Raw genomic sequence first — 9,920 nt, forward strand, 5'->3', positions numbered from 1 at the left:
ATGCTTAGAAATGCAATTACACACTATTCCTTGACACTCTCTCCCCCTTTGCACACACCCCCACCCTCTGGTTTTGTCAAATTACTCTGTGCCTGTAGCAACTACAGATTTACTTTAAAAACCTTAAAATTAATTACTCACAGATGAAAACCAAGTCATCTTGTTCTTCAAATTAAGCATTCCTGTCATCTAAGGGTATCAAGATGAGTTACAAGTATTTTACACGGGTGCTGCAAACTGGTATCTACATTTTCACAGGTAAGGGGAAGGGAAAAGTAAAGATGCAAAGTAAATTCACAATCTGAGTCCTTGGCAGTAGCAAAAACAATATGAAGTAGTTCTAGACCTGTGTGGATACACTGACAATACTACTGAGGTCAAGGGAGAGATTCTCCTCTTTCAACAAGACCCACAGCAGCTGTTGGGACCACCACCAGAAATGTGGCATCTCTTTTGTTTAAACTGAAGAAATTCTATGCAAAACTAAGCCTGGAAGCTGCATGAATCAGAAGCAAATAGTAATGGGGAAATTTTAGGGCTTTTCAATATAATATATTAAGAAATAGAGGAAGAAAATAATTCTTATCATCATTACAGCTATCAGGTTCTTTGATTAAAGCCTGACATCCCCTACAGAATTACCCCTTCTGGTACTAATGTATACCTGGTCACACTCAACCAAAATACTCCAGCTCTACAATTAGCACAATTAATGAAACTCAGATTTTCAAAACATGACTTTTGTACCTTTAATATACATGAACTGGGACTTGTTTCCTCTCCCCAGTTGTCATGACATTTATAGGAGCTTGGTAACTTTGAGGTCAGACTTCACATTTCAAATCTGAATCCAACACAAAGTAAAAACAAATCTGACAAATGCAAGTACCCAGAAATGTTACCTAAGCTTTGTTTCCACAGAAAGAACATTGACCACTATACCCAGAATCAATAAGTCTTACAGCCTAATCTTACACACCAATTCAACTTAGAAACTGAGGAAGCCTCTAGGCACAGAAGTTCTTAAGCCAAAAAGCCCTGGGAGGAACTGCAAGAGGCTTGCATGAGAAACTCATGGGCTGAGCTTCCCCCCCAGAGAAAATACAATTACTGGAGAGGACCAAGCAAAGGAGCTGGCAGGGAAGACGGGCTCAACACCAAAATTAGCAGTCCCACAGTACCTGAACAAGATCAGAGGCTGGGTGACAGCAACCAGGGTCAACTACACTCAAGCTGGACTTGAGGCCAAGACAGCAGGACTGAGCAAGCAACAAGAGCCTGAGCTCTAACACAGCCCTCATGGAAAAAGGGGAAGCTTCAGGCTTTTCCCAGCTCTGCCTCATCACCCAAATATTGCAAATCATCTGGGCAGCCCAAACCACTGGAGAGCAGCCTGGGGACACTTGAAGAACCCAAGATTAATTAGCTGTTGGAAATTACAAATCAGAGTCGAGTGGTTTAATTCAGCTCACGATAAGCCTTAGCCAAAGCATGTTAATGAACCCCCCTTTCTCTGGATTTGACAGAAATAAACAGTGTTGAGTCTGGAGCTGGCTGCTCCAGCTGATGCTCCACGGCATTCTATACTTGTCTCCATTTCCTTTACTAGAGTTACTTAATTTAAAAACCTTTAAATCATTTTCATGGATATTACTTCTGAGCTCTCCGTAGCACAAAATGATTACAAAACACAAAAAAATGATGAATGCTCCCTTTTTTTGCAGCCAGCAGGCTGCTGTGTTTATGGAGGGAAGCATTCATAATGTAAAGCACTGTAGAAAAAGAATTTGTTCGTATTATGCCTCCGTCGTTTGCTTTTCCAGCATCTTTGAGTTATGATGAATTCAATAACCACTTTTAAGTATTAAACATTTAACACTCCAGCCAAATGTTAAGTCTGTGGCACCCTCTTGTGTTCAGCAACAATATATCAGTTTACTGGATTTTTATCTCGATTCAATTTTTTGTTTTTATTTCCATTTCGATTTTGGTTTTGCTCAGGAAAAACCTTTTGATAACTAATTAATCAATTAAGTTACGATTAACACCTTTTGTGTTAGTCTGATACTCTGACTGACCTATCTATTTTATTGTGAAGATCACAGGCACAATATTAAACAGCTAAGAAATTAATTCCTGAGACAACTGAATAAAGGATTAAATGAATACCTGAAATATTTGAGATCTATTGTGTAATGATGTTGCGTGATGCAAGAGCCTACAGGGCACAAGTCCTACATTTAAAAATCAAGAAAGAATTTGAAAATCAAGAAGTAAACACAAAGATGTCAATAAGCAAGATCAATAGAAGGAAGAACATGAAGTAGAAGGAAGAACATGACAAGTTGTGATGACTCTTATCAGATTCTCAGCTAACAAACATCCTGTGGCTTAGTGGGATGGTTGCATTTATCCTGTGTCAGATTCCCATGTGTGCAGGTACCTCCCAGGTATGGAGGCTGACTTCAGTGCTGTTGAGAATATGCTCAGGTACTTCAAGCATGCCCTGGGAGAGGATTCACACAGAAATCAAAACACTGATTCATTGCTTACAGCTGTATCAATTGATTATACTCACCCTCTTCTGTTCTAAGCCACAGCATTAGTCCTGGATAGCAGGAAGAAAGGAAACATGCTCACAAAGGAGTTCCTGAATGAGCTGAACAGAATGAAGGTGAGCACAGGGAAAAGAGGGGAGGAAAAATAGGACCAGCTGTTGACTTTCTTGGGTTGGTGATATAAACATTTACACCCTATTATCAATGGAGAGGACTGATAACCTGAACTGCTTTACATTCCACTACTACGTATAAAACACACCAAGAAGCATTCAGTGAGATGCACAGATACAACTCCAGAGTTCTTATCTAACTGACCCTCAAATCCAGGTCTGTACATGCAGCTTAACCAGCCTGCTGTTCACAATTTTCCCAAAGAAACAGCTGGTTGGGGTCCTCCCAGATTTCAAAGGTGAAGAGACTTGGATGATCTACAATTGTTGTAGTAGTATTACAAAACTGTTTTAAGATCTTACAGTTACCAAAAAAAAAGGCAAAGATTTTGCCTTCCACTTCCAAAGAGAAAATATTTGGGAATTGATAGTAAAAGGAGAAGAAAATCAGAAACAAAGCTATCCCTATTCTGCACCAAACCCTCAAATCAAAGCAATACTTTTGAAGGTGCTGTACTGGTTTTGGCTGGGATGGAGATTTGGGGTTTGTGGTTGGGGTTTTTTTCTTAGCTTGCTTAGGGCTGTGTTTTGAATTTGTGCTGAAAACAGCCTTGATAACACACCAATGTTATTGTTGTATTCTACAGCACATTCAATGTCAAAACCTTTCCTGCTTTTCACCTTGCCCTACCAGCGAGGAATCTGCAGAAGCAGATGGCAGAAGGAGGAAGTTGGGCATGTGTGGAATGATGGCGTTTCTCTTTCCAATTTTCCATTTCACAGCATAAGATGCAGGAAAGCATGTGAAATACAAATACAGGATTTAATCCAAGGAGGGGAAGGCAGGTGTAAGTAGGGACATTTCCCCATAAATTCTAGCAAGAATGAAAGACATCAGAGAAACAGTAAAACAAGAACACTGAAAAGAGAGTGCTTGCATGAAAGACAGTAGAAGGGAGAGAATAATTCTTGGACATGTAATAAAGAATGCTTGACACCACTTGTCAAAAAAATATTTTAATTTTTAAAAAAAGCCCAGCATCATCAGTCTCACACATCAAAAGTTACAGGGTTTTAAGTAATGCATTCAAGTGTCCTCACAGAAAGGACTGAGTCCATAACAGAGATGCATTTGAGTTTTCACAACTGTAATACCTTATATAAAAATATTTTTCAATTTCACATTAAATATCAATGTCACCTATTCAACATAAATTGTTTCTATACTATAAGTTTTTTTGATCCTAAATTAGTTTTAAAATAGTAGAACAGAACAATACCAAGTACCTTCCTTCCCCTTGTGAAGAAAATACTCTTAATAAGTTACATAAAATATACTTCCACAAATCATCCCAGTACTTGAGAAAAGGAGTGATATAACAGCAACATTAAGACACAGCAATTTTACATGACAAATCCCACTGTTCTATATATCAACCTCCTCTAGGGAGTCTAAATTCTTTACTCTGTGTCAACTAGGTAACATTTGCTCACTGTAAAATCAACCTAGTCCTTCATAAACATTTTTTAGTGTTTGTGAACTTAGCACACAGGAGAGGATATTAAAAAGGTGGGTTTTTGTGGTTGGGTGCAACTTACTTTAACACAGAATTAGTTAAGCACACCTTTCATTAATTTTCAGTCTCTACAAATCATTAAACACTTATGTCATACTGTATTGCTTCTTTTTCACTTCTGGGTTTACTCATCCAAAATTGCTGTGTAAGGCTTCCAGACCCCAAAATCTGCTCAGTTCTGCTGTTGAGGGTAATAAAAGCTGATAAATTGCCATTTGACCACTCTAATAAAGCTGAGTATTTCAGAATCTCAATTAGAAAACATTTATCCTTTACAGCATTGTAAATTCTCACTGAATTTACAAGACACCAGTCTTCTTAAGTCAGATATTTTAGGTACTAGTGATCTGCTTCTATTACAGAGTCAGGGCACATAATCAGCTGAGGAATTACCAAGAACTTATCCTGAGTTATAGGTACAGCTGGCATGAACACAACTGTATTCGACAGCACATTCAATAAAACAGAAAAGTGGCTCAAACAAGTGAGTTTATCAGCATGCAAAGAAAATTCTTAACAGGATTTGGGAACTCAGCACATCATTTGCCACTGTAATACAGGCACTGCTTTCCATTTCATCAGCTGAGCCATCCTGTAGGACTTCACCATAAAATTCTAAACTAAACTGGTATTAAAAATAAAATAAATTGGAAAGTGCTCAGAAACATTATTTAACTAAGGCACTGAAAGCTTTAGAACTGGACTAATCCTTTAGATTCCAGTAAACACAACATTTCTGAATGCACCATGTCAAATTCGCATCTAGTGAATAAAATTTAGTTATTGCTTATGCACAAAAGTTTTTCAGTGACGTGATTCAAGTTAGTGAGAAGTTCAATCTGCTTCATAAGGGTATAATACATGCTCATTAACAATGCAAGGTGTTTGATTTATTGTATTATTATTTCAGCTCTACATTACATAGAAAAAACAAATGTTTCATGAAACAGCCAAAGTAATTCATTTCCATATCAGCATCACCAAGGGTCTTCTTCCACCTACAAGGAGTAAGAATAAGAGTGAAATTAATGCATAATTCATGTTGACTGTGCTAAAATATATTTGAAAGTTTTGAAGACTTAGTTTTATGTAGACAACAGAACACAATTTCTCTATACTTCAATATCACAAGGACAGATTCAACAACAATTTTCTTTTGGAAGTATCAGCAATATTGCTGCAATCCCATTAAAACACCTTAACAAATGCTGAAGAGTCTCACTGCTATTAATTATTAGACCAACACATCATCTGCCCTGCAATTAATTGAAACAGAGGACAGTAGCCATGCCAATTTTACAGGAGCCACTCCTCCCTGTTAACAGCAAGACATTTTACAAGTGTGAAATATAATGAGAGTTAGCCATGAAAAACTTCAGTACTTACTAAGGCTTGGCACTGTAGTACTCTTCTGGTGTCACAATTTTCAATCCACCAAAGTAGTCCAGGACCCAAATATTGGTGATGTTGAATTTGGCAAAGAACCAATTATGATCCTTGGGCCAACTTTCCATTTCAGGGTGGCGACTGAATAATGCTTTTTTTGCTAAGCCTGCTTCTGTATCATTCACCTAAACAAAAACCAGGAAAATGTTACAATATCATGTAAAGATGAGTTTTAGCTAAAAAAACCCTGCTGACTGCAGTGTGCTTTTTTTAGTTCAGCCATGTCTTGTCTCAGGGGGCTCATTACTGTGGCTGAGTCTGCTCATCTTCAGTGTGGTGCGCAACTGTGTGAGACAGGGGATTTCAACATTCAGTCAGAAGGCTGCTTTCAAAGTTAGCACGAGCAAGAAAATACTTCATCAACAGAAAAACAAATCTCTAAACAAATCACAAAACAGAGAAGTATGGATTCTAAATGAATTACTACAATGTGATGTCTGAGGTGTAATTTTACCTCCTCTGCACCTGCTCTTTCAAACTGACAGAAACAGATCCAACTGTGCCCAGACATCTGCAAACACACACACACACACACACAAACAAATAGGATGGTATAACAGATTCTACAGAGAAGGGAAGCTGAAAAGTGTGATGGTACTTAATATACAATGTGCACATGTTCAAAGGGTTAAAGCAACAATTTAGAGCTCTGGGTAAGGTACAAGAAGAACCACCTAAATAAAATCAACTCCATTATTAACGAGAAACTCAGGAAAGCAACTAAAATATTGCTGCATGCAATGTACAAATATTAGAGCTGTGAAAACACCAAATAAGAATTGAGACTATCAAGTCAGAGTAGTGATGACTAGTCCTCATCCTCTATCATTATCCCCAATAATGGGATTAGGATCTTCAATGAATAACACATGCAGTTCTCAATTCCTCCTATGAGACACCAAAGTGGTGGTGCACAAAAGAACACTGCCCTGGCAGCAGCACCACCAGATCACACAATGCACACTTTTTGTCTATAATACCTGCAGCTTTGTAGCTCAGGTTAGTATTTATTTCTACAGAGTTTCAGAAGCAGGCATGCCACACTGCTTGAACCAAAGAATTTAACTGAGCAAGAGAAATGTGAATAAAGTATGAAGGTTTTTCCAAAATAATGGCCTCAGACTTCTTACTTTCAGAACACATTGTCAGGAATGAGGAAGATTTCCTGCATTATTGTCCCTGAAAACTCCTTGCTAAAGGCATGTCAACAAAGCTCCTGCAAAAATCAAGAGTTAAGGTTTTCTTTCCTCACACAAACCACGAGCTGGCCTTTGGCTATCACAGCATATGTCAGAACATGTCAGCATATACTTCTGCACAGAATTTCTCACCTTTCTCGCCTCCCTCAACTGTAATACAAATCTGTATTTGATGCACCCAACCTTGGCCAGTGTCAGCTTTCAGCTGCTTACCTTTACAATGCTCCCAACGAAGATTATGTGGGCACAGAGGGGGTTCTGTGGATCATATCTGTGCTTCCTGCAGTAAGGAGTCTGTGCCAAGGATACAGTCAAAGAGGCATTTGAATTGACCTGAAATGCAAGAAGTAAGATAAGAGATTTATGCTTACTTTTCTTATGTGAAAAAAAATATCATACCCACCACATTTTCAGGTCTTGGTACTTTATTGAGTTTTTGGTACTTTATTCAGCTCAGTAATACTGGCAAAAAGAACAGAGCTGTCATCACCTTTTCCTAACTACATGTGAAAGGCTCCTTGGGCAAGCTCTGAATCTGAAATAAAGCCCAGTTAAGAGGTGTGCTGAGTTTGTTAATATAAAATGCACACATCACAGAACAATACTCCTTAAAACTCTGAATTCAGCCTACCTACTTCACATACAAATTATGATATATTGCAGTTTACAGACACAAAGGACAGTACAGAGCACAAGGACATACAGTGAACTTCATCAGGTTAGTTCTGGTGGAAGGGCTGAGTGTTACTGAGAAGGCAACCAATTGAGCTTCACAACTGTTGGTAAAATTACTTAGAACAAAAACAAACACCTCTTCAAAACAGCCTCCTGGCTCCCCCAAACAGCTCTTTTGACACTTAAAGTGAATTTTAGAAGTTAGGTTTTAAAAAAATTCTGAGTATTTAAGCGAAACACCTAACTTGAAGAATTAAAGAACCTGTATCTGATTGGTTTCTCTAAAACCTAATTTTGTGACCACGGCTTGAAAAGCATTGGTCCAAACAGGACTGCAAAATGCCACATACTAAGGGTCACTACCTCCCAGTAAGGGAAGTTCCCCTGCTTTGGGAAGTTTCATTAGAAGGGCTCATGTCCAAGAGAAACTCTCCAAAGTCACTTGAACCCTACAGAGAGCACCGGTGACCTCATGAAACAAGCAACCACTTGAGAGATAGGAAGTTGCTTAACTCCCAAAAAGCTGACTCATGATTATTCAGCACCCTCTCCCTTGCCCCTGACTATCACATGTCGAGAGTTTCTGCCCTGAAGCAGAAAAATAAGGACCTGTTGAGGAGCCTTCTGAAGGAAATATTCATTACCGGTTTATACCATGGGTTTTATGTTATTCTGAAAGCAAACACCTTTATCTGGGATGGAAAGGTAAATTAATCTCTCTACAGTACTTAGATATATAATTAAACTATTTTAAGGTAACAAACCAAAACCTGACAGGGAACAAACAAAAAATGATAAAACAGTGGTAATTTTTCAGACTGTTTTGTGTTTACTAATATTGTAACAGATACTAAAACAAACAACCAAATCTAATAAATGAGGCATACAACTGCTATTTAATCAAGTTTTTAGCAAACTCTTGGCCACAAAAGATCAGGGACAAGGCCAATTACACACTCAGTCTCAGCATGCCAACGCTGCCTTTCCATGTGTGCTTCCCTGTACAGTAAGCTCCAAAGATTTAATAACTATTCCTTTAGCAGGCTCAGTAAGACTTCTCTTTGCTTAGGTCCCACACTGACAAGTCTCAGTCCTTTTGACTTTTTTTTGTGTGATATTTTCTCTGTTCAAGTATTCCATGGTGTCTCGCTTCTTTGTTCAGTGCTTTTGGAAGCTGCACACACTTCCTCTGCCTGGTGCTGCCCTTTCATTCTCAAGGCCACGATCAGCAGGAACTTTTCAGGAGAGCTCCTGTCACCACAGACAGCACTGCTGGTGCTCAGCTGCTCAAAGGCTGATTATTATAATTGTCAGTATAATAGCTGATCAAATAATTGTCCCCAGGGCTGACCAACGGGGCGACATCCATGGAACAGCCAACAACTAAAACACAGACGAGGAAGAATTTTGCACTGAGGGTGGCAGTGCACTGGAACAGCTGCTCAGGGAGGCCGTGGAGTCTCCCTCCCTGGAGAGCCCTACCTGGCCATGTTCCTGTGTCACCTGCCCGAGGTGACCCTGCCGTGGCAGGGGGGTGGGCTGAGCTCCCTTCCAGCCCCAGCAATTCCGCGTCTCTGCGAACCAGCGCTGGCGCACTAACCTGGCACTCACCGCTCGCTGGTGAGAGCAGGCCTGAGCGACCCGGCTGCTTCCCTGAGTGCCCTTCGTGGGGTCACCTCACACCCGCCGTGCCAGCGCAGTGCCACCGCCCTCCCGCTCACCTCCAGGTCCTGCACGGAGATCTCCATGTCGGTCAGGTACAGATAGGGGACGCCGCTGCCGCCGCAGGGCCCGGGCGGGCCGTCGCTGAGGGAGAAGATGTTGGCGAAGGGGCGGCCGCGCAGCCCCTCCTGTGCCGACAGCGTGGCCAGCGCGCCCCAGTCGCAGCTGTGCAGGACGTAGCGCGCCATGCGCGCCGCCTCCTCGGGCGGGGGGATGGCCGCGACCGCTGCCAGCAGCAACCCCGATGCGGCGCACAGGAGGAGCGGCAGCCGAGCCATCGCGATCGCTCCCCGCACAGCCGCGGACCGGGACATCCCACCCCACACGGCGCCGACCACCGACTGCCAGGCCCGCCCGTACCGCCCCCGCACCGCCCCCGAACTGCGCCGGGAGGGGCGGAGCCTCACCCTGCTTTACCAATGGGAGCAGCGCTTTCCCGCCCCCCGAGCCAATGAGCGACAGCCTCAGGAGTGACGAGCCACACCCCCATTTCCAGCCAATAGGCTTGCGAGATCCGCGCACCTCAGCCAATGAGAGCTGCTGGGGGCGGGTCAATGTGCGCAGCCGTTGTAAACAACCCAGAGAGCGCGGCCTGGGAAGGGGCGGAGTCACCGGCAGCCAATGGGAGCC

The 9,920-nt window shown here is 41.6% G+C and overlaps 1 protein-coding gene across 2 annotated transcripts; it reads right to left on the reverse strand.

Annotated features, from left to right (window-relative positions):
• Positions 1-3,672: 3,672 nt before the first annotated feature.
• On the reverse strand, positions 3,673-9,639 carry CREG1 (cellular repressor of E1A stimulated genes 1). Of its 2 annotated transcripts, XM_015635579.3 has the most exons (4): positions 9,290-9,634; positions 7,107-7,226; positions 5,635-5,819; positions 3,673-5,246 (listed from the first exon to the last, which is right to left on the reverse strand). In XM_015635579.3, coding segments are annotated over exons 1-4 (621 nt in total). In that variant the 5' UTR covers positions 9,605-9,634; the 3' UTR covers positions 3,673-5,245. The 2 variants fall into 2 exon arrangements, with proteins under 2 accessions (XP_015491065.1, XP_015491075.1); XM_015635589.3 differs by lacking the exon at positions 3,673-5,246 and having other exon boundaries at positions 5,633-5,819; positions 9,290-9,639.
• Between the last annotated feature and the right edge of the window lie 281 nt (positions 9,640-9,920).

Source organism: Parus major, chromosome 1, assembly GCF_001522545.3.
Source record: "Parus major isolate Abel chromosome 1, Parus_major1.1, whole genome shotgun sequence".
In the NCBI taxonomy this organism is placed as follows: Eukaryota; Metazoa; Chordata; class Aves; order Passeriformes; family Paridae; genus Parus; species Parus major.

Bases quoted from the DNA above. Each gene is read 5' to 3' on its own strand.
- CREG1 (XM_015635579.3), bottom strand. From the start codon at position 9,604: ATGTCCCGGTCCGCGGCTGTGCGGGGAGCGATCGCGATGGCTCGGCTG. The intron at 7,227-9,289 runs GTGAGCGGGAGG...CTTGCATTTCAG, and splicing joins TCTCCGTGCAGGACCTGGAG to GTCAATTCAAATGCCTCTTT. The intron at 5,820-7,106 runs GTAAGCAGCTGA...GTTTTTGTTTAG, and splicing joins TCGTTGGGAGCATTGTAAAG to GTGAATGATACAGAAGCAGG.